Genomic DNA, 24,688 nt, shown 5'->3' with positions numbered 1-24,688 from the left:
ATGAGAGTGATCCCTTCAAAAAACGAACTCATACGGTTTATAAGGGAAGTGAACGCCCACATAGACTAAATCCTGGGCGCACCACTGGTGCTGAAAGGGCCAGTCTCAAAGAAGTATACTCAATTACCGTACAAACCAAACGCGACACCAAAATTGATCCCGAAGCGATTTAAAATGCTGGACGTGCCGAAATATGATGGGACTTTAGATCCTCAAGAGTATATCATCACCTATACAACGGCGGTGAAGGGAAATAATTTAGCTCCCCACGAGATTGAATCAGTGTTGCTGAAGAAATTTGGAGAGACTCTCACGAACGGAGCCTTGACGTGGTACTCTCTTTTGCCCGAGCATTCCATAGAATCTTTTGAGATGCTCGCAGATTCTTTCATTAAGGCACATGCCCGGGGCTAGAAAGGTACATGCCCGAAAGGCCAATATTTTCAAAATTGCACAAGGAGAGTCTGAGATGCTACAGAAATTTGTAACCCGATTCCAGAAAGAAAGGATGTTACTACCGATCATTCCAGATGAATGGGCGACTGAAGCATTCACCAAAGGTTTGAATCTGAGGAGTTCTGATGCTTCCCGAAAATTGAAAGAAAGCTTGATCGAGTTCCAAGGGACAATCTCGGAGGATGTTCACAACCGGTACGAGTCAAAGAAGGGATTGATGATAATCAGCTCGATTTTCTAACGTCGGTTAAGGGCCGAGAGAAGAACAAAGAGAAATCAAAAGATGATTTCAACATAGATCGACGGTCTTCGCGAGGTCAGTTTTTGCCCTATGAACGAGCTGAAGGATGCGGCAAAGGTTTCCAGTTGGGGGATAGGTTCGTTACCAATAGAAGAATTGATCGCGGCAGCAATAAGTCATTACAGGAAAAGGAAACGTCAGGTTCTCGAGATCCTTCCTACCCCAAACTTTCAGAATATAACTTCAACGTCAGTGTAGTAGAGTTGGTGTCGGCTATGATTAACATTAAAGAAGCACGGTTCCCAAAGCCAATGAGATCTGATCCCAGCGAGAGGGATCCTAATTTATGGTGCGAATACCACGAGACGAACGATCACCGGACTGGGGGCTGCCGAAATCTACGCAAAAAGGTTGTGACACTACTAATAAATGGCCATCTCAGAGAATTCTTAAGTCACCAGGCAAAAAAAATTACAGTCGCAATCATGACAACGCGGAACCCTCAAAGGCCGGAGAAGATCCCTCGCGCCTGACGATCAACATGATTTTCGAGGGGAACGAGATTTACAGGGTTACCTTCTCGGCAGCAAAAAAGACAAAGGTGTTAGTAACCCACAGCAAGAGACTCCGAGGAGTCGCTAAAGACGACATCATCTTTGCGGAGGAAGACGTAGATGGATTGTTGTTACCGCACAATGATGCATTATTCTGATGGATCTAGGGAGTTCGGCCAATATTATATAATTGAGGGTATTGGAGCAAGCCAAACTTACTGGAAGCACCATTTAGGCCACAAAACTCCTTGCCGGGTTCAGCCTAGCAAGCGTGACAACCCGAGGAGAGATCCTGCTACACACGATTGCCGAAGGGGTGATGAAGATGACCATTTTCGAGATGGTGGGTGGTGATATGGGCTACAACATTATCTTGGGCAGACCATGGTTGCACGAGATAAAAGTTGTGCCATCGACATACCACCAGTTGTTGAAATTCCTAACTCCCAAGGGAATTAAGCAAATAAGGGGTGACCAACCGGCAACAAAGGAGATGAATGCAATTTCTGTCTCCAGCTGCAAAGGGAAAGAGAATGCGGCATAGAAATTAGAGGAACCGATATCTGCTCCAAATCCAAGGTATTTCCAGGTACCACAAGAGACGGACGCAACAAAATCCACAGCGAAAGAGCTTGAGCAAGTCGTATTATTCGAGAAGTTCTTGTAAAGGAAATTTCACCTGGGAACATGACAACACCCCAAACTAAGGTCTGAATTTATTAAATTTAACATCAATTGTTTTGCGTGGTCGCATGCGGATATGACAAGTATCCCGCCAGAAGTGGCCGTACACAAGTTAAGTTTTGATCCCAACATTCCTCCTATAAGACAGAAAAAATGTCCTATTGCCGATGCCAGAAACAAATTTGTCAAAGAATAGGTAACTCGTCTACTTGATATCGGTTCAATCCGAGAGGTGAAGTATCCAGATTGGCTAGCTAATGTAGTAGTAGTTCCAAAGAAGAAGAATAAATTTTGTATGTGCGTAGTCTATAAAGACTTGAATAAAGCGTGACCAAAGGACTCGTTCTAATTGCCAAACATTGATCAAATGATCGATGCGACGGTCGGGCATGAGTTAATGAGTTTCCTCAATGCTTACTCCGAGTACAAATAAATTAATATGAACCCAGAGGATTAGGAAAAAAATTCGTTCATAATGAACTTTGGTACATATTGCTATAATGTGATGCCCATCGTGCTAAAGAACACCGGAGCCACTTACCAGCGGCTCCTGAACAAAATGTTTGAAAAACAAATAGCGAAAACCATGGAAGTCTATATAGGCGATATGATTGTTAAGTCTTTGAATGCAGACGATCATCTTAAACACTTGCAAGAAACTTTAGACATCCTAAGGAAGCATAATATGAAGCTTTACCTCAAGAAATGTGCGTTCGGGATCAGCTCCGGTAAGTTCCAGAGATTTCTGGTATCACAAAGGGAAATTGAGGTTAATCCCGATAAAATCAAAGCTATCGAAGACATCTCGGACCAGCTATCAAGCATAAAAGAGGTTCAAAGGCTCACGGGGAGACTGGCCGTTTTGAGCAGGTTCATTTCCCGGTCTTCAAAGAAATGCCATAATTTCTTTTCATTACTCAAGAAGAAGAATGACTTCGAATATACCCCGGAATGTCAACAGGCTTTGAAGAATTTGAAAAGGTACTTGTCAAGTCCTCCATTATCATCAAAGCCAGAGGAAGGCGGATTATTGTTAATCTACCTAGCGGTCTCAGAGGTAGCGGTAAGCATCGTTTTAGTCTGTGAGGGCAAAGGTACGCAATCTCCAATTTATTACGTTAGTAGAATTTTAACAAGAGCAGAAACTCACTACCCACATTTGGAGAAGTTGGCCTTAGCCCTCGTGGTCACCGCTCGGAAACTAGGGCCTTACTTCCAATGTCACCTGATAGTTGTGGTTACAACCTTTTCCCTGAATATCCTACGTAAACCCGAACTTTCGAGTAGGCGGGACAAGTGGGCCATCGAAATGAGTGAATTTGATATAGAATATAAACCTAGGACTGAGATTAAGTCATAAGTTTTGGCCGACTTTGTGGCCGATTTCAGTCCGGGATTGTTACCTCTGGCTACCAAAGAAGCAATGATGGTGTCAGAATCAACATCAGGAGTTTGGACCCTATATACAGATGGAGCTTCCAATATAAAAGGGTTTGGGCTTGGCATAATGTTGACCACGCTTTCGATAGAAACCCAAAGGTAGGTCATAAGGACGATTCCTCTGACTAACAATGAAGTTGAGTATGTAGCTTTGATTGCAGGACTCGAATTGGTCCGGGGACTAGATTTTGAGGTCATAAAAATCAAATGCGAATCCCACCTGGTGGTAAATCGGGTCTACGGGATCTTCGAAGCCAAAGAGGAGCGCATGCAATAATACTTAGCGAAGGTTCAAGCTCTACTCGTTCAGTTCCCGTAGTGGTCAATTATGCATATCCCAAGGGAAGAAAATGCAAAAATGGACACATTAACTAACCTTGGCTCATCAACGGAAATGAAGGGATCGAACTCCGATACGATCATACAGCTTATGCACTCAGTTTTGGACACAAATAATTATTACGAGGTAAACACGACTAATTTGGTCTGGGACTGAAGGAATGAGATAATTGATTACCTTGAGCACAGAAAGCTTCCTGAAGATCCCAAGGCATCCCGGGCGTTGCGCGCTAAAGCAATGCAGTATAGTTTTAAAGGAGGTCAATTGTACAGGAAAGGATCTGTGGAAAGCTTTCGGGCATAGATTCCTTAGTACTAAAATTGGTAAGGGCAGGCTACTAATGACCCTGAATGGAACACGACGCCAAATCTTTTGTTCAAAAATGCAATAAGTGTCAACGCTATGCACGTTGGTACATCAACCAGCAGAGCCATTACAGTCAATTTTGTCTCCAGCCGTTCATGAAGTGGGGAATGGATATTGTCGGACCACTACCACCAGCCCCTAGTAAGTAAGATTTATTTTGATTTTAAGTGACTATTTTTCTAAGTAGGTTGAAGCGGGTCCTTATTAGAAAATCGGCGAGCGTGAAGTGGTGGATTTCTTGTGGGAGAACATAATTTACAGATTTGGGATACCAAAAGAGATAGCCTGTGACAACGGACCATAATTTATAGGTGCAAAGGTCACGAAATTCCTTGAACACTTGAAAATCAAAAAAATCACATATTCGCCCTATCATTTGAGCGCAAATGGCCAAGCAAAATTAACGAACAAAATAATTATACGAAATCTCAAAAAGAGATTGGAAGCAACTAAAGAAAAATGGCCCGAGGAACTGCCTGGAGTACTATGGGCGTACCAAACAACGGTCAAATCGAGCACAAAAGAGACTCCTTTTCTCTTTTGTGTACGGAGTAGAGGCTCTGATCCCGGTGGAAGTAGAGGAGCCTACCTTGAGATACTTCCAAGAAAATGAAGAAGCAAACAATGAAGTAATGTTGGTCAATTTGGAGCTGCTCGATGAGCGCAAGGACTTGGCGCATATAAGGATGGCATCTCAAAAGTAGAGAATAGAAAGATATTACAATCGAAGAGCCAACCTCCGTTATTTCAAAGTAGGAGACTTGATTTTAAGGAAAGCAATTCAAAACACCCGAAAACTCATTGCAGGGAAGCTAGGTCTAACATGAGAAGGCTCGTACCACGTTTCAGCTGTCACCAAGAAAGGGTCATACGAGTTGGAGAATCAAGATGGTGAAAAATTGCCAAGCAACTAGAATGTGACATACCTCAAGAGATATTATTGCTGATAAACATCACATGTACTGAAAGTATGTGCTGCACTCTTTTTTCCTTCATCCAGTTTTTGTCCCAATTGGATTTTTCTGGCAAGGCTTTTACCGAGGTAGGAATAGAAAGTGTACTACAAAGGAAGTTTCAACAGCAGCAATAAGACCTTTTAAGAACAAGGCACACAAGAGAAGAACCACTCCGGAGCGGTTAGATAATCCTTTGCTCGGTAGAAAAGTTCCCATCGGGAAGTGTAGTTTGCTATCGAGCAAAAGGTTACCCGACTGTTCACAAGTGCAAGCCACTAAGAGATTGTTATTTAATCTTTAGCTCGATAACATAAATTTCTAAGGAGAAGTGAAGTTTGTTACCGAGCTGGAGATTATCTAGCAATTCATTGGTGGAATCCTCGAATGAGCTAAACTTCTAGTGTTACAATTTGCATTCTTCGCATTCGAATACTGGGGGGAATGATATGAGGATACGACGACAAAGACTGCCACTTCAATCGGAATACGAAACCTGAAAGCATAGTTATGTCGTCGGGACCGGGGACTGCACGACCAGCCCCGTAGAAACAAGTTGTACAAGTTAGCCACAAGAAATGGCAATTTCACTTTAGCACAACGAATGCTTATGTACTTTTTAAAAATGAAAGGAATAAAGTAAAGTCCTTTTATTTTTATCTTGTTTCTTGTCTGAACGATGAATTGATTTTGTCATTTGAAAGTTAAACAAGTATTTCAAATGCTAGTGTCATAATTAACATGAGACGTCCTCTTCATGATCACCATAAACATAAGAGGGCCTTCTCTTATGAAAACCCTCACGTTAAAGGGTTGATTTCGGAAGAACTTATTCCCGAAATCCAAATGCTTTCGGGAAAAAATACACCCAAAGCCTTGCACAAAAAGACGCAAAAAGCAAACTTGTACAAATACATAAACAAAAAAAGACGCAAGAAGCAAACTTGCGCAAATACTCAAACAAAAAAAAGAGACGCAAAGATTAAACTCGCATAATGTTTAAACGAAAGCGCGCAGAAAGGAAAATTCATGCAGTAATTAAGCAAAAACTATTTTTATTTACAACGAATGTGCCAAATGGCACAAGTAAAAAAGTTGGAAAAAGAAGTCAAAAGCTAAGGTGTTGTATCTCCGGAACCCAAAGGAAGAGAAGTATCCACGCCCCAGGAGAAGGAGGTAGATCCCCCGCTGGTTCGATATCTTGGCCTTCACCATTTTGGCTCTCAACATCATCACCTTCCAGTTCCTCTTTAGTTACTGAGAACTCAGAACCAGAACCAGAACCAGAAGAATCGCTAGTATCAGGCCTGGCCGGAAGACCTCTTTTTGTAGCTAACTCCAGCTCAAGGGCCTTAGCAATTTCAGCATCAAAGCCTATGACACCCGCTTTGGCCTCTTCCAAGGTTTTTCTCCCCATGCTATATATAGAATGCGTTTTATCAGCAATGAGGGAAGCTGTTTGGCACTGAAGTTCTTCTTTAAGTTGGTCAACCTCGGCAGAAAGATTTTCCCACGCGAATCTAACGGACCGGAAGCTGACTTCGAGGTCACGGACCGTATAGCTGAAAAGTCTATTATGCTCAATGATTTTCTTATACTTTTCCTCCAATTGGGCATACTTCACCCCGACAGCAGCAAGCTCTTCGGTTTTGGAATTCAAGGCCACTTCCAAATTATTTAATCTTTCAGCGGAGGCAGCCTCGCGATCAGATGCAGCAAGAACAACATTATGGACTTCATCCCATTTGGCCCTAGCCTCTTCAAACTGAACCCTCAACGGGGCGATTTATTGGCTAAGGGTCTCTACTTCTTGCTCGCTTTGCTACAACCGAGCCTCCAACACAACAACCTCAACAATTTTAGCTTCCAGTTCTAAGAGGCGAGCAACAGTTTGGTCCCGCTCAGCCAAAAGTTGATCCCGCTCAGAGGTAAGTTCTTCTTTATCTCAAATCCACTTTGGAGGCCCTCAGAAGCAAGAAAATTGGCCTGCGAAATAGAAAATGTAAACTCAGAATAATACTGTATCAAAGGTAGAAGAAATAATTAAGGAAACATAGGATATACTGTTGCGGTGTTGTGCATGGCATTGTTCAACAAGCACTCTCCCGAGAGAGCTTGTATCTTTTCCCTATCTTTTTTGAAGCCAAAGACTTTAGATAGTTAGCAAGTTTCACTGGCCGGAACAACAACTATGCATCCGGTGGAGACCGAAAGAGTTACACTCTTCCTCATTTGTGGACCCTCTAAGGGGGCAGCATAATTTTTCCCCAAGTTTCCATAAATTGGGGACTCGGGGAAGGGAACATCCTCTTCTCGGGCAGATGTGGCCGGTGGAGATGATGTAGCAATTGTTGGTGGAAGAGTTGGTGAAGAAGTAGATGAACCTAATGGAGTTGAAAAGTGAGAAGTAGCTGCGACAAACGCAATGCTGGTTGTTGGTTGCTCGCCAACCGAAGACAGCAGGGGCCCGGAACTCAGCCTCACGGTACTGAGCATAGTGACTAGGATCCGACAATGGGAGTTGGCATTTTCTACCATCTCAAACTCCCCCAGAGCGTCGAGGCGTCGTCCTCGGTTGGTGTAACTAACTCAACAGATTGAGCATTTTGTTGAATTGATGAAGGTCATCGTCTTCTATGTAGAGAAGCCCCCTAATCACTGGCTTCTCTATCATCATCAATAACCACAGTATCTATGGCCTGCTCGGGCGCGATGCTCGACACTACAGCATATGTAGACGATTCGGGCATGACACTCCTTGCGCTTTTATTTTTCCCGCCGGCCGCGGAGGAACATCTCTGTTTTGCTTGTTCTCCCGTCGGGGACTCCGAAAAGAAACACTTGCACACGAAGAAGGCCCGGAGATGCCTGTTTGAGTAAACGCCTCCTGAAATGTAAAGATGAAATGAGTCCAATTTACCAACCAAGCCCTGGGGTAGATATGAATTCAGCAAAAAGAGAAACGATTAATGAATTTCCTCATACGAAATGTAAAGACGAAATGAGTCCAATTTACCATGATTTTTGGCCTTCCGCCCGTATTTAAGGGCCATTTCTTTCCATGTGTGGGTCTCGGGCGTGGTGACGTCCAAGATTTTTTGGACCCACTGATCCAAGCCTTCAACCCTAGGTGGTACCCATCGGGTTGCTAAAATAGGCGAAAAGAGAAGGATCAATAATGATATGAGATGATCTTTAATGAAAGAAAGGTTAAACAAGGAACTTACGAGTGCGGTTCCATGATTACGGAAAGGATGAAGTCATTGCCGGAATGATATCATTGGTAGCAACTGCAACGAACCGCTCCATCCACCCATGGTCGTTGTCATCATCCATGCTAGATAGCAGAACATGGTGGCCATGTTTACTGCAATTTATCATCCCCCCACGGAAGATCATGGGGGAATAGAGGTTCATCACGTGAGCTAATAATAGCTCCTCTCCCGTCTCCTGTCACAAACGTCGAAGACAAGCGATGTCCTTCACACGGAAGGGCTTACTTGTGCCAAACACACCTGGTAGCAGAGGCAGAACTCCATAATGACAGAGTCAAGCTCTCCACTCAAAGAAAACGCTCCCAAAGTGAAGAGATACGTATTAAAATACGTAAAACCCTACTTGGGTAAGGCTACCTGTTCTGCCAGATTATGAGTGATAATGACTCAATCCTAGCAACGATAGTCTCCCTTCACAGTAAGAATGCTGGAAGGACGGATGGAAGAAGGGTATCTGCCAATGTCCCATGTACGAGGGTTAGCAGAAGAAAATTTCTCTTCGAAGTCTTTAGTTGTGACAAGACTTTTGAGGATGATGGTGCTCATCGTAGAAGGAACAACCTCGTCGACTTTGCCTTTGTTCTTTGAGGAACTAGGATTTTTAGAAGAAGAAGTCATTCTGTATTAGAAAAGAAGGAAAAGTTTTTCTCTTAAGAAGAAAGTTAAAGAAAGGCTGGAGACAGAGTACGAGTTGAATGAAGAGAGTTTGAGAAAGTTTGAAGAATTATGAAGTGTGAATGAAGAAGTTTGATGCGTATAAGTAAAGGAATAAACGGCTAGAATCGTGGCCATAATTACCTCGATAACACGCAAAAGTGATGTTAAATCATGGGATGACGCGTGTTCGGGACATTAAATGCGGAGAGACGTACGTCTAATCAACCGTCAGAAAATTTTCCGGAGGGGTCAGTGAATTTCCTGCCAAAGAAGGTATTTCTACCAACTTTCCGGTAACACAAAGTTATGCCACCGGAAAGCAAGAGGACTATCTGTATATGGTAAAATATGTTTATATTAAATGATCGCACGAGGAAGTGACACGTAAACCCGAAGACGGAAGATAGTTGAAACCGAAAGCGACGATCTCATCTGTCACAGGAGAGAACGATACTCATAAAAATGAAATAAATATCTGCCAGCCGGTGACATTCAATAACAAATATTCTATAACATTAAGTACATGACCCGTTACAAGGAATATGACATTCACTGCCTACCGTTACACATTCTTCAGTGACCCTCATAATTGGCATTAAAAAGGGACTTGATCCTAGGACCTTGTTCCCTAGGTGCAGCTATAAATAGTGAGCTATATTATCATTGGAGGGACGAATTTTCTGGCAAAAACATGCTACATTCTATTTTAAAAAAAGGGCAGCCTGGTGTACTAAGCTCCCGCTATGCGCGAAGTCCGGGGAAAGACCGGACCACGAAGGCTACACTCTATTCAAAGCTGAATATAATTTTATCTTCTTGTTTAGTGATATCATTGTTGTGCCCAGAAACCTTGTTTCTGCATTTTCGTCTAATTTATCTATTATTTCAGGATCAAATTAATTCACTTTTCTATAAACCACGTATAAATTCAACTGTACCGTTTTACGGACAAACATATATAATACATAAATTATGCATATATTATACCTCTACGAGCTATTTTTAGTTTAAGTGGTAGGGTGATCGGCTATTTGGGTTGATTCTTCTTAATAATATTCAAGTATTGGTTAGAGCAAGTCATGATCAAAGTAAGAGCTTAGATAGTAGTAAAGGAAACTGATATTGCCTTTGGTTGGAAATATTTTCTTTTAAGACATACTTTTTGGTAATATTTTTCATCATACTAAACAATAATGGTGAAAATAATTGTTGGACTAAATTGTACATTTGAAAACCTGCAGGACCCTCTTGCAATGTTGGTCTTCCTTCACACGTATGGCACGTGGATAGCACAACCCTTTTCCCAAGCAATCTCACCGATTCGATTTCATTGCAATGGAATCTACTTCTTTCATAAACCCTAGTTGAATTTGAGAAGAAAATTGGAGAGATTTAAACAAAAATGGTGGGTACAAATTTGAAAGCAGAGACTATAAAGCTTATGGATCAAAGAGCAAATACAGAAGCTGAAATGGAGATTATTATTCAGCGCCTTTGCCAACCTGGTGGCCCTGGACTCTCAGGCAACCTTGTTGATTCTGAGGCAATTCTAACTCGTCTAATACTTTTTATTTTCTTGCCTTTTTTGTAATGATATTTTCTTGATTTTTTTTTTTTTGAATGATTGTGATGTCCGAGTCTTGCTTCCATCTCTATTAGCTATGTACCAGCTAACTTTGTATACCAAGACTTGAACAGAGAAAAAATCACCTATTTTCCTGGTTTTTACCCCTTTAAAAATCTTGGCTTGTTTATTTTAGTGAAATGAGCCGAGGGTCGCGTACATACTATACTCCCAGACACCACGTGTCGGAATATACTGGGAATGTTGTTGTTTATTTTAGTGTAAGATTGAATCTTTTTGTGATCTTATGTTGGTATTGTTAATGTTGAAAGGAACTGTATTGTTTTGTGTTTTGTATCTGACTGGTGGTTTTTTTTTTCCTTTTTTATTTTTGTTTGTGATTTGATGTCTGTTTTGTCTATAAAAACTGAAACTTGAAGGTAATGCAGGGGTTCCCAAGAACTGATATTGATATTCCAACTGTACGGGCTGACCGGCGTAGGCTTGCAGGTATGAACATAAACTCCTATTTATTACTCTTCTCCGTCCTATTTTATGTGACACTATTATTAGTTTGTTCTGAAAAGAATGACACGTTTCAATATTTGTAAACAATTTAACTTTAAATGTTCCATTTCCTTTAATGAAAAGCTTTATTGAACCACATAAATGTTATTACATCTTTAAGACCATAAGTTTTAAAAGTTTTTATAGCCAGATAAATATTGTGGTATGTTTAGGACCACAAGTTGCAGAAGTCGTACTTTCTTTCTTATACTCCTGGACAAGTCAAACTACATCACATAAATTTGAAACGAGGGGGATGTTTTTTCATTGGACATACTGGGGTTTGTTTTTTTATAAGAATGTGTCTGGTTTTGTTAACTTTTAGTCAGTGATGTTGCTTCGGACTTGAGTTTGATGTCATAACTTAGTGGAAATTCTGACTGATATCTGTGTAGTATGTTTTGAGGAAGTACACTTTGTTTTGATAAGTGTGGTGTCTGGGTCAGCTTGAATGAACCTCGAGTATTCCATTGAGTACCTTCCACCTCCCACCAACACACGTATCTGATAATTCTACCCTCCAACAGTTGGGCAGATGGGAGAAATCACCTAGCTTTTTTGTTTCTGTTGGGACTTCAACCTTGGTCTCCTTTAATTTTCATACATAGGCCACAGCCACACCATTTGGTTTATTTTCCAAATTGGAACTGAAATTTTAAACTCAGTTTTATTGTCCAAATTATTGATTCTGTGCCTCCAGAAGACCAGAACTACTTGCTTAGTGTAAGGAAGCAGAAAAATGAACATGTTAATATTCAGAAATAAGGAGCTCACTGTAGATCTTAAGGTTCTTGGCTTTTAACCGTGAAAAGAGACATATTTGCGTATCAAGTTAACTAGTCAGGTAACTGTGTGAACGTGCAAAGTATAGGTAATCTTTTTTGTGCACCGAAGTCGTAGGTGTTGTTGATCAGGTTACCTAAAGTTAGTATTTGAGTTTTCTAATCTATCTGGTATATCCCATCTGGTAACCTGCAGTTCTGCAATGAATGCAAGGTATATGCTTGTCATCTATATCATCCTAACGTATGGATTGAGAAAGAATTACTGCTGGTAATATTTAATTATACTGAAACGTGTCATGTTTTGCACATTGATTGCTGCAACATCAGAGCTCCAGCAAATTTCTATAATGTCATATAATTTGTTGGTATTGTTTCCAGCACTGCTCATGTTTAGCAGCAATTTAGTAAATGAACATTTTTCAGCTCGTCTCTAAACTGTGCAGTTTTTCCACCCTGCAGAGCTACGTAATGATCACAAGATTATGACAGAAAAAATAGACCAAAATATTCAAGTTCTGCATTCAGCACGGCTTGCTTCTACACCTTCTTCTGTCAAAGACTCAGGTACGTGAGCTGGATCATAATAAACAACTTTTTCATAAGAACGTCGTCCTACTTCTACTGAAAAGATCTCTAGTTTTATTAGAGAAGTTCAGTAGAGTTTTTTATTTGCACTTTTTATGCATTGTTGAAATGGTTGTTGGTTGCTGTCGCTTTAGTCATGCATGAAAAACTCGAACAAAATAAAGATTTCCAGTTTCATATAATGCTCCGATGCATCCTCATCCAGCAACTTTACCCCTCTCTCGACAGGCAGGAAGTGAGAGTGACAGTTCTATGTGCAATAATAAAACCTTTCCTTACGCATCAGTTGTTTTTAGTAGAGCTGGCTCCCTTGATATATATATATATATATATATTTTTCACTGCTAGCTGATTTATATATCTCGTGCTTTACCATCATCCTCATGATGCTGTACATTGTAATTAGGATTTCTACGAAAATGCTTATCCCACTGACATATTATATCTTGTGTATATGCTTCTGCATCTAAGCCTGTGTTTGCCCGGAAGTTGTCACCCCATCCTCCTATTTGGCTTATTTTCTAGTTACTTGCTCAGTTCATACTACTAATGAATTCTATCTTAAACATCCATGTGCATGCCAAGATCACTACACATAAGGGTACTTCGAATTATTTTGTAGTAGTTGATATAGGTATAAGCTATTCTAAAGTTCACCTAAATTGCTATACGTCACCGTTGAAAGTTTTCATTTTCATGTAGCAAAATGTCTTATGCAAGGTCCTGACAGCAATTTTTTCATTCTTCCAAAATGACACTGCTGCTTCAGGTGTTCATGTATCTGCCGTCAATATTACTTCCTCATCATCTCCAGATAATTATATTGCGACAGCTGCTACGAGTTCTATGGATGTGGATGTAGTTGTCAGCAGACCCTTTGCGGTGATTGATGAAATAACTGAGGCATCTCCAGCAGCCGAAGACGGGTTACAACTTGGAGACCAGGTTATGAAATTTGGGAATGTTGAGTCAGGTGAGAACCTGTTACAGCGACTTGCTGCCGAAGCACAGACAAACCAGGGGTGTGCAGTGTCCATGAAAGTTATGAGGCAAGGTGCTATCGTTAACTTACAAGTGACGCCAAGAATGTGGCAAGGTCGTGGCCTGCTAGGGTATGTTTCTTTTTCCTTGTTAATCCATGAGTAGAATCTACTTGCGTGTAATGTCATTAACTTGTAATCTGTTATTATCTATAGATGCCATTTCCGGATCTTATATTGAGTTTGTCGACTGGAGGACTGCACCAAATGATATGTCACAAAGAGTTGATATGAAGAAGAATTCATCGACGTCTTTTTAAACATCGTGTGTTTTCTGTTTGGTGTATGAACGCAAAATGATGTAGCGTGGATCATTGCTTTCAAACAGCTATTTACACTCAATTGCATCATATAATTATTTTTCTTGTTTAATACAAATGCTTGTTAACCTTGGGTGCCCAGGGTCATGTATTTTCCTGGATTTGTATCAGGAGTTTCTTTATCACCTTTGGTGTTCCTGTTGAGGTTCCATTTTTGTAGCTTATTTCATAGGCACCAGAGTTTAACATAATCTTTTTTAGTTAAGCTCTGATGCATTTGCTCAAAATAATTCTTGACCCCAGCTTGAGCTGTAGCATAATTAAAACATAGTTGTTCTACTATGTGACTTCGATTGAGTGAAAGCTTAAATATTAACAAGCATGGAATCAACCATTTAAGCTTGCATCAGGATAGGTTATCTATTTCAGACCTCCGTCGGTTTCGGCCCTTTCTCGGTCCTTGCGTGAATGCGAGATGCTTCGTGCTTGATACTTACATTAGGATGGGTTGCCTGCATCACACCCCCATCTGGTGCTTGCATTAGGATGGGTTGCCTGCATCACAGCCCCATCTGATGCGGCCCTTTCCCGGACCTGCTTGAATATGAGATGTTTCGTGCATCGGACTGCCATTTTTATTTTCTAGTTGTTTTCTTAATTATAACTAACGTGTCTTCAAGATCACAGTGCAATAAAAGGCTTATAGCTTGTTTGGCCAAGTTTCTCCAAGGCCAAAAACTTTTTTTTTTATTTTAAAAAAGTATTTTTTTTAAAGTTGAAGTGTTTGGTCAAGCTTTTAGAAAAAAAAACGCATTTGAGTAGAAGCAGAAAAAAGTAGTTTCTCCTCTGAAACTTTTTTGAAAAGCACTTTTAAAAAAATATACTTAGAAACATTTTTTTACAGCTTGGCCAAACATTAATTGATGCTCAGAAGTGCTTTTTAAGTTAATTAGTCAAACAAAAACGGCTTCTCACCAAAAATACTTTTAAAAAAAATATTTTTGAGAAAAAGTACTTCTCAAAATATGTTATTTTATAAGCTTGGCCAAACAGGCTATTAGACAAGTTAGAGGAAATGCATAAACTGGGGGGTGCAGTTTGACAATTGCCTCGGGACTATTGTTAAAGGCCATAACACAAACTTAAGTTTTATTTCTTGAATCCTTTTAAAAAAAAAACTAACCAAGCAAACCCAACTGCAAAAAGGATTCAAGTTATATTGGGAGTTTCTCGTACGATAAATATGGATTCGATTTCCCCTCCCCTTAGTGGGCGTTAAAATTCCAAAATTGGGGGGGGGGGGGGGGGGGGGGGATTTTTCATGTGAAAATAGTATTTGAAATTTAGAGTTGTGTTTGAACATGGATATAATTTTGGGTTGTTTTTGAAGTTTTGTAAGCGATTTGAGTGAAAATTTTGAAAAACAATTTTTTTGAATTTTTCAAATTTTCGAAAATTTCTAAAATGCATCTTCAAGTGAAAATTGAAAATTTTATGAACAAGTGCTGATTTCGAAAAAAGTAAAAAAAATTTGAAAAAAAGAAAAAAATTTCTTATGTCCAAACGAGCGTCTCACCCTTTCCTCATTGTTAATCTAAGCTTAACAGCTATAGCAGGTTACTTACCATCTTTTCGGGATTACTAATCCACCGTTATTATAGACAATTATCTATAGATGGTTTTTACTAGTATGGTGATGTAAAAATTGTTTGTTGTATGTATAAATCCTACTCCTCTTGCTTTATATTTTTTGTTGTTTAAGGCTTTGAGAAGTAATTGGATATTAGCTCCTATAATGATCTATGTAACCAACTTTAGTAACATCAAATTTTAGCCCTAAATCAACTTACTTAACCTCAAAGTTAAGAAGTGCACTTTGTTTTTCAATTACCCTATTTGTACTACTTTCACAAACTTCACCAACCTACAAAGATTCTTTCCACAAACATATCACATAGTACATCCTTCTCTATTAGTTGGAGTTTTAGAGGTTGGAATAGATACCTATATTGGAAATTAAGAGTAACTTTATCATATATGAGAGGCATTAATGATGATTTTCACACCTAGGTATTTAGGTGACATGTTTATTGCTTTCTTTCTTGAGCCGAGGATCTTTCGGAAACAACCTCTCTATTCCCTCGGAGAAGATCTGCGTACACACTACCCTCCCCAGACTCCACTAGTGAGATTTCACTGTGTCGTTGTTGTTGTTGTTGTTTATTGCTTCCTTCGGCAATTTTTGTGATTGTATATTTTAGAAGCGGATTCAAATTTTAACTTTAATGAATTCAATCTTTAAGGTTCTTATTACACTGAACTCTTTGCATTTCGGAAAGTTGTGAATCAGAATTTAATATATGTTAGAATTTAGTAATTTTTGAATTATCATAAATTAAGCATAAAATGGAAATTAGCACCTTAAACATTTTTGACAATGAGTGTCACTTTCTATTTTCCATCAACCTATCGTGTGACGATTTATGCAAACAATGTGGCATTTGTTTTTTTCAATTTGGCATTTTGTGCTTCTATCTTATAAAATGCTTACTAGCCTAGCAATCTGCCACTCATTCTTGCTAATTCTTTCTCTCATCATCAGTCTGCCACCACAACGATATAAAAAAGAAAGAAGATATTTTTGTTACAATGAATAAAATGTTTTTACTTATAACCTTCTAGATTTTCGACCCTCCAAGCTAGTGTTGGGCCATAGATTTTCAAATTTATTTTAAAAAATTTGATTTGGGTGAAGTTTGGTTTGAACATGAAAATGTGTTTGGACATCTGTTTTGGGTGAAGTTTGGCTTGAAAAAACATGAAACATAACTTATACCCACAAGTTCTAAAAACTATCACAAATACCCAACAGTACCATTATCAATAACATTCATTATATTATCGCAAACCATAGTCCTGAACATAAATAAATTTGATACAAAATTATCATTTTTATAATGAATACATGATACAATATCAGATGACCGAGAAGACGAAGCAATATTGTTACAAAATAATAAATGGTGGGCTCTTTTATAAAATACAAAAAGTTTGGGATAATTTTTAAAAAATATAATATTGATATTTTGGCTAAGCTGGTTTTGGGATTTGGACAAAATGTAAGCAAAATCTATGGCCAAACATGTGTTTGCAATAAACTCCAAATTTATTTTGGCAAAATCTATGGCCAAACGAGTCCCAAATATGAAGGAAAAATATTTAGAACCCGTTTGGACATAAAAAAGTTTTCACTTTTTTTCGAAATCAGCGTTTGGTCATAAATTTTTTAATTTTCACTTGAAAATACATTTTAAAATTTTTCGAAATTTTGAAAAACTCCAAAAAGTTATTTTTCAAAATTTTCACTCAGATCACTCACAAAACTTCAAAAACAACTCAAAATTATATTCATGTCCAAACACAACTCTAATTTTCAAATACCATTTTCACTTGAAAATATTTTTTACTTTTTTAAAAAAAATTTACAATTCTTTTATCCAAACGCCCACTAAGTATTGGGGAAAACAAGAAATTGCTTTCTATGTGTCATTGGTTGAGAAGGTTCCTATTTGAATCATTCAAAATTAAGAAAAACATGGAATTAGCAACGACTGTCACTTACTATTTCGGTCCTGGATTCAGATTTTTCAATTATCAAACCAAACAATAAATGGTGTAAGGGTTTTTAATTTATAAACTAAATAAATAAAATTGAATTTTTTAATCTCGGGTTTTCTCGAGTTTACGGGTTTCTTCCCGGTAAAGTTTTCATAGCATAAAATATGTAACTTGTGCTCCAAATATTTCTTAAGTCCTAGTAAAATACAACTATATAACGTGTTTTACAAGAAACTAACACAATAATATGAGATAAGTCATAGTATTATACTAAAATATTCAATAACAAAGATAAAATAATAAAATTACATAAAACAAATATTGCTAACTAATAAGCCATAATGAAAATTAACATAATCTAAAAATACTATATAGATCATGCTAAAATAAGTATAGCTAATAAGTACTAATATTAATTACATAAGTAAGCACTAAAGAAAAAGATAAACTAAGTTATGCATTTTCATTATAAACCAATGTAAAACTAAAATAATTATCCAACACTTTCGTCATTTCTAGTATTGAATTGAATTTTTTTTGTTAGCATTAGTATTGATTTGAACTTTGTTTGAGTTACTACATTTATGAGCTATAAAATTTATTTACCATTCAAAAATGTTAAGCCTAAACTTGAAAATAATACGTTAAAAGATAAAACTATGAAAAAATTTAAGAAATATTTATAAATTATATTATAATAAATATTTATATGTATAAAATATTTTTAAAAATTATATAAATGTACTATCGGGTTGGTTTAGTTTCGGTTTGACTTTTTTTTAGTTAAAACCAAACCAAACCAAACCAATATATTCACATTTTAGTTGTTCACATGAGGAAACAAGTGCAGGACTCCTCAACCTAGCTTGAACAAATATATTTCCTCATTTTTAATTTATTTCTTTCCCACAAATAATACATCTCCGACCATGAATTTAGAAGTGTATAGCAACTCAAATTATGTTCACATTTTAGTTGTTCAAATATATATTCTCAAGTTTGTGGATAATTATCTCTTTATAGCTTGTTTCATAAAGTTAATCCTCATTAATTTGAAGTGCAATCTCTTTTGTTTTTACTATAGTTATAGTAATTAAATTTAGTCATTCAAAACTCATCATGTGTTTAGTTATATAGTGATAATGGCAACGAATTTCTCTAGGTTGTTTAAATTTGAAAGAAGTGAAAGAATTTTTCGGGTGTTCAACATATGTTATATACCTCTAAAACCTAATATTTTATCTATATACATAGTTAATCTTTCGACTTAGGGTCCGAAAAAGGGCCACATCCCAAGCGGGTGTGATGTAGGTAATCTGTCATGATGCAAACATCAACGGCTGATTCCACGGCTCGTACCTGTGATCTATAAGTCACATAGAGACAATTTTACCGTTGCTCCAAGGCTCCACTGCAATTAAGAGTGGAAAACGGACGGGGCGGGTAAGATATGGTTCGGGTCGAAAACGGGTAATGAAAAAATGAATAAATTATCCGACCCGACCCATATTTAATACGGATAAAAAACGGGTTAACCGATGGATAATATGGGTAACCATATTATCCATGGCTTCTTGAATATGAATACTTTTGGGAGAATTCCTAGTCTCCCAAACTTGTGGAAGCCCCAATTTGAGGCTTTACTAATGTAAAAGTTAAACTCATTAGTTATCCATTGGTTACTCATTGGTTATCCATTTTCTAAATGGATAATATGGTTCTTATCCATATATTTGACCCATTTTTAAAAAATTCACTATCCAACCCATTTTTTAGAGGATAATATGAGTGGTTAAATGTGTTCTTTTAACCATTTTGTCACCCCTAACTCCAACTAATAAAATGCTAAGTTGACAAAGTTACCCTCCGGTCCAACCATACCCGGTTCAGCAGTCCTAAAACCGGTTCTCCGGTCTGCAATCAACACCAACAAGAACCCCCTCCAATTCATTTCACTCTCTTTCAAGTTTCAACTCCAAGAAAGAAGAAAAAACAGGAAGCTCCCTTTCCCACTAGCAAATTCAAAATCAAATCTTTTCATGTTCCCAATATTTTCTTTTCCCTCTTAACTTTCCCTGAAAATGTAGTAGTAGTAGTGAAAGTAAAACCAAGAAAAGAAAAAAAGAAAAGAAAAGCATGATTATTAATGTAATGATCACTTTATAGTGTCAGCTTTTTTATTTCATTCACAGAATGATGAAGTTCTAAAATGACAAAGTCTCAGTTCATCTCCTCTCTGCTAAAAGAAAGCAAAGAAAGAGAAAATGCAGTATTTTTTGGTACATTTTTTATTATGAAGTGTAGTTCTTTTATAGTATGTGTATTTTTGAAAATATAGGAACTTGAATCTTGTTTTTAGTGAAAAGTGGATGAGATTTTTCTTGTGCATTTGAATATTTATAGATATGTTGAATATTTAATTTAATGGGGTTTAAAGTTTGAATCTTTGATTGAAAAAAGGTTGTAAATTGAGATGTTTATTATGTTGGGTCAGCCTTTTCTTGAGATATTGAGTTTTCCTTCTATGAAAACACACTCACAGGCAGGGGAGCTAGAGTGTCGGGAGAAGGTTCGACCGAACCCAGTAACTTAGGTTCTAACCTTTTATTTGTCTTAAAAAATCCATTGAATATGTATAAATTATTAAACTATTAGAATCCCTAACTTGAAATTCCGGTTTCGCCAATGCTCACAGGCCAGAACTATCTCTTTTGCTACATTTTATATTATTAGTTTAGTTTTATGTAATATATGTATGTATGAAAATTTTGGAACTTGAATCTTGTCTTTAGTCAAAGGTGGATGAGATTTTAGTGTGCATTTGAGTATTAGTTTAATGGGGCTTAAAGTTTGAATCTTTGATTGGAAAATAAAAAAATGTAATTTGAGATGTTTGTGATGTTGGGTCAGCCTTTTCTTGATTTTTGAGTTTTCCTACTATGAAACCACACACACACACAGAGGCCAAAGATGTTCTTTATACATTTTCTATAACAAAGTTTAGTTCTTTCTAATATATGTATGTATGGAAATGTGGAAACTTTAATCTTGTCTTTAGTCAATTGTAGATGAGTTTTTTTGTGTGCATTTGAATGTTTATGGTGTATTGAACTTTTGACTTAATGGGGTTTAAAGTTTGAATCTTTTGTTGGAAAAAAATTGTAATTTGAGATGTTTATGATGTTGGGTCAGCCTTTTCATGAGATAATGAGTTTTACTGTTTTGGTAATTTCAGGGCCAACAGTTGAATTATCATTTCAGAGCTTTTAGGTTTAAGGGCTTATAATATGGCTTTGTGCAAGGAGGTTTCTGTGATGCAAATCTTGGTTTTCTGGTGGTTAATGGGCATATAAGTTATATTTACTTTCTGGATAAGATCCAAAGTTGTGTAAAGTGTAATTTTTCGGATTTTTCCAGTTGAATCTGTTGTCTATTAGGAGAGTTTTTTAAGCAATGTGGTGGTTTACTAAGATCTTAGGGGTTTCGCATAGTGATGTCGAGAATTTGGAGGGCTAAAGTTGAAATTGGTGAAGGAAGAAGGTAAGTTTGCATAAAATGCCAGGGGTTTCAAGAATAAGGTCAATGAATGTGGCTGATATAGAAGTAAGGCAAATCTTTGGACCAGCTGAGAATAAGGCACAGAGGTCACTTGGTTCAAGAAAACCAGTTTCAAAACCTATTAGGAAGGCAGAAAAGTCTACTGAGGAAGTTGAGGTGGTGGAGGATAAGAACGGTCGTCGATTATCACCTTTACTGCAATCTGTCAAAGTTCCTAAAATACTTCAGCGACAAGACTCGTTATTGCATTCGAGTCTGTCACTCAGTGCTTCATGTTCTTCTGATTATGTATCAGATTCTTCACCTGAAGGTTTACAATCAAAGAAAAGGTGTGCTTGGGTGACACCTAATACTGGTATTTTCTTGATTCTTTCATTTAGAAGATCCAGATTTTGATTTTTCGATACGCTTCTGATTTTATGTTTTCATGGTAGTTAAGAATTCCTTATATTAGAAGGTTTATTCATAGGCAGAGAACTGAAGTGTAGAAAAAAGAAAGGGCAGCTCGGTGCACTAAGCTCTAGATATGCGCGGGTCCGGAGAAGAGTCGGACCACAAGGGTCTATTGTACGCAGCCTTATCCTGCATTTCTGCGAGAGGCTGTTTTCACGACTCGAACCCGTAACCTCCTGGTCACATGACAACAACTTTACCAGTTACTGAAGTGTAGAGAAGTATTCAAATCTTTCTATGACTTGAAACCACATAAGAACTTACCCTAAGGTTTGTAGGGTTGCATAATTCCTTGGTTAACGTTAACATGTCGATTACTTTAACGTTAACATGTCGATTACTTTCTCCCAAAGCTATAGGAGACAATATATAATCTCTCTCAACCTTTTAAGTTCTGAAAAATAGTTCTGAAATTTGAATTTTGCGTTTTAGCATGTACTGCGGTCAGAGGCGGACTCAGGATTCGGCGGTCGTGGGGCACCATGACATTCAATATAAATTTATCTTTGCTCATAAAGATTGGTATGAGGGCCTATGCTAATATCTGACTATTTTTGTAAGACATTTGCAAGTATATATGGAGTTTTCGCCAAAGTTTTCGGGTACTGGTGACCCCTTAACTCATCATGTGCGTCCTCCTCTGACTGCGGTATCTTTTGCAGCAACTAATGTTAGATGAAATAGTAGAATACGTTACAAGTTCCAAACAGAGTTCTTTTCAATTTCTCAACTCCTTTCAAACTTTTCTTGTGTGAGAAAAGAGGTGTTATAGTCGGCACCTACAAGAAAAGTGTCATCGCATTTTCTCTAGTTATTTTTTTTTCGGTGTCTGTTGTCCTGAAAAATCAATGAATTTCTACTTCTCAGAGAACATAAAAAAGGCAGCCCGGTGCACAAAGCATTCCGCGTTCACACAGGGTCCGGGGAAGGGTCGCACCCCAAGGGGTGTGTTGTAGACAACCTATATAGTGCAATATTTGGGGAATATATTTGTAGCCTAAAGTATAGCTTACAGGGTGTATATTTCCTCTTGTGTAGGACCCTTGAACTTTCAACTTCTTATACTGCCTTCCTTTTCAATCAGATCCATCTTACGCAAATTTCCATGATGAAGAATGGGGAATTCCAGTACATGATGATAAGTAAGGTTCCAGATTGCTGTTCGGAGCGTCCTTTACAAAATACAGACGCTAATTCTTGTTATATTAGTTCAGGAGATTATTTGAACTCCTTGTTCTTTGTGGAGCATTGGCTGAACTCACTTGGCCTTTCATTCTTAGCAAAAGACATATATTCAGGTACTCGTTGATAATTCTTTGCTTTAAACTATTCATGTTATAGGTAGGATGATAAACTAACAATAACTTAGTTTTTTTCTCTTCTACTCTAACTAATCGACTCTTCAATATACAAATCTTCTCCTTAACAAAAATATTTCTTGGTGCAGGGAAGTATTTGCAGATTTTGATCCTATAGCAGTGGCAAAATTGAATGAAAAGAAGATTTTAGTACCTAGAAGTGCAGCATGCTCACTACTATCAGAGTTGAAACTGCGAGCAGTAATTGAAAATGCTCGTCAAGTATCAAAGGTATATCCTTTCCCAGCGGCAAAGCCATGATTTGAAATTTATAGGTTTTGTACTTGCTACCGAACCAATAGCTCTTTTAGTTACTGCGTTCGCAATTAAATATTTATACATATTTAATAGATTTTTATTACATGTTGTGTCATTCGCTTCCGTTACCCTACTATATTGTTGTTGCTATTGTTTGTTGCTTTATTTGTACTGTTCCTTGAGCCGAGTCTATCGAAAACAGCCTCTTTACCTTTATAGGGTAGGTTAAGGTTTACGTACACACTACCCTCCCCATACCCTATTTATGAGACTACATTGGGTTTGTTATTGTTGTTATTGTTGTTGGTGGTGGTGGTGGTGGTGTACATATTTAATAGATTTCTTAATGCAAAAACAGGGTGTAAGCAAAACCTACTGGGTTTGTCCAAATCCATAAACAATACACTACCTCCGCCCCTATCTGTTGCTCTTTATTCAGTTAGCTTTTGTAAATACCTACCTCGACTGTACTTGCACTCGTGTTCTAACTAATTTAGAGGTACAATGTCTAATAAAACTGTTAATAGAGTCAAAAACTTCTAGCTGTTAAAATATTTCAGTAGTTATTGCAACTAAATTTGTGCATGTTTTGCTCGTATCAGATCATTGATGAATTTGGGTCATTTGACAAGTATATCTGGAGCTTTGTGAACCACAAGCCTATAGTTGGCAGATTCCGATAACAAATGACCATCTTATTAGCTGCTTCAGATTTCAGGACTGTGTGGCAGCTGCTGAAGGAAAACAATAGGATCTAAACGAAGATAATTATACTGAGGTAGCAAAAGCAAATGAAGCCATTGAAGCAAAGAAGTGTAGATCGATCGATGAACTGAGTTTCTCATTGGTGTGATTGAGCCATTGTGCATTTTAATGAGACAATTCAGAGCTTACTTGGTCTATCGTAAACAATCTCTTTACCTTCCCAGGGTAAGGGTAAGGTCTGCGTACACACTACCCTTTCCAGACCCCACTTGTGAGATTCAAATGGGTTGTTGTTGTTGTAATTCAGCGCTTACTTGTAACATCTGGTGATCATCTAAGCTCACACAGATTTAGTAGCAGAACTGGTCGTGTACAGAAACGACGTCGATTCCTCTGCATTATAGATTCTTAGATTTGTAGATTATTATTACTAGATGAAAATTGAGTTAAGTAGTGGTAACTTTTGTAGTGTACAGTGTGTAATGTTATTATTACAAGTTTACAACTTCAAATGCTACAATCTTAAACATCTTTTCTGAGTCTGGGAAAACAGAAAGTAAGACATTCTGTTATTGTTGTACCTGGAATTAAATATGCATCTATATGTAAGGGACTTATCTGTGTGATGGACAGCTCACAAAAACAATCACCATTCTCAACTATCTTTATAAAAAGGGGATGGATCTTTAATTTTGTGCCTAATGTTCAGGTCAAGATTACCAACTATAGAAGGGCCTTATATATTTAAAAGAAGAAGTCACAAGTCTCTACTACCTGTCATCTTTAGGGTTACAGCAAAATGGTAAGGACAGTACACATGAAGTGTCAATTAGGCGCATGTTACGAGTTTGAATCTTACCCGCTTAGTATTAAACAGGAATATGGTAGAGGAGCGGACCCATAAATCGGGCTCGTGGGAGATTTCTCGATTATTGAGAAAAAGTCTCTCTGAGAGTTGTCTAATCATGCAG

The 24,688-nt window shown here is 37.7% G+C and overlaps 2 protein-coding genes across 2 annotated transcripts; both read left to right on the top strand.

Annotated features, from left to right (window-relative positions):
- Positions 1 to 10,225: 10,225 nt before the first annotated feature.
- Positions 10,226 to 13,952, top strand: LOC104115864 (uncharacterized). The gene is made up of 5 exons (XM_009626581.4): positions 10,226 to 10,509; positions 10,980 to 11,040; positions 12,342 to 12,446; positions 13,237 to 13,579; positions 13,664 to 13,952. Exons 1-5 carry the CDS (start codon positions 10,369 to 10,371, stop codon positions 13,686 to 13,688), a joined length of 675 nt encoding a protein of 224 aa, XP_009624876.1. The 5' UTR covers positions 10,226 to 10,368; the 3' UTR covers positions 13,689 to 13,952.
- A 5,719-nt stretch (positions 13,953 to 19,671) lies between these two features.
- On the top strand, positions 19,672 to 24,158 carry LOC104115865 (uncharacterized). Its single transcript, XM_018777571.3, is given in 6 exon segments — positions 19,672 to 21,298; positions 22,481 to 22,538; positions 22,611 to 22,694; positions 22,844 to 22,985; positions 23,615 to 23,690; positions 23,693 to 24,158. Coding segments are annotated over 6 exon segments (789 nt in total). The 5' UTR covers positions 19,672 to 20,940; the 3' UTR covers positions 23,764 to 24,158.
- Positions 24,159 to 24,688: the final 530 nt, after the last annotated feature.

This window comes from Nicotiana tomentosiformis, chromosome 11, assembly GCF_000390325.3.
Source record: "Nicotiana tomentosiformis chromosome 11, ASM39032v3, whole genome shotgun sequence".
Lineage (NCBI taxonomy): Eukaryota > Viridiplantae > Streptophyta > Magnoliopsida > Solanales > Solanaceae > Nicotiana > Nicotiana tomentosiformis.
The sequence above is the reverse complement of the archived record's forward strand: the minus strand, read 5'-3'. Positions and strand labels throughout refer to the sequence as shown.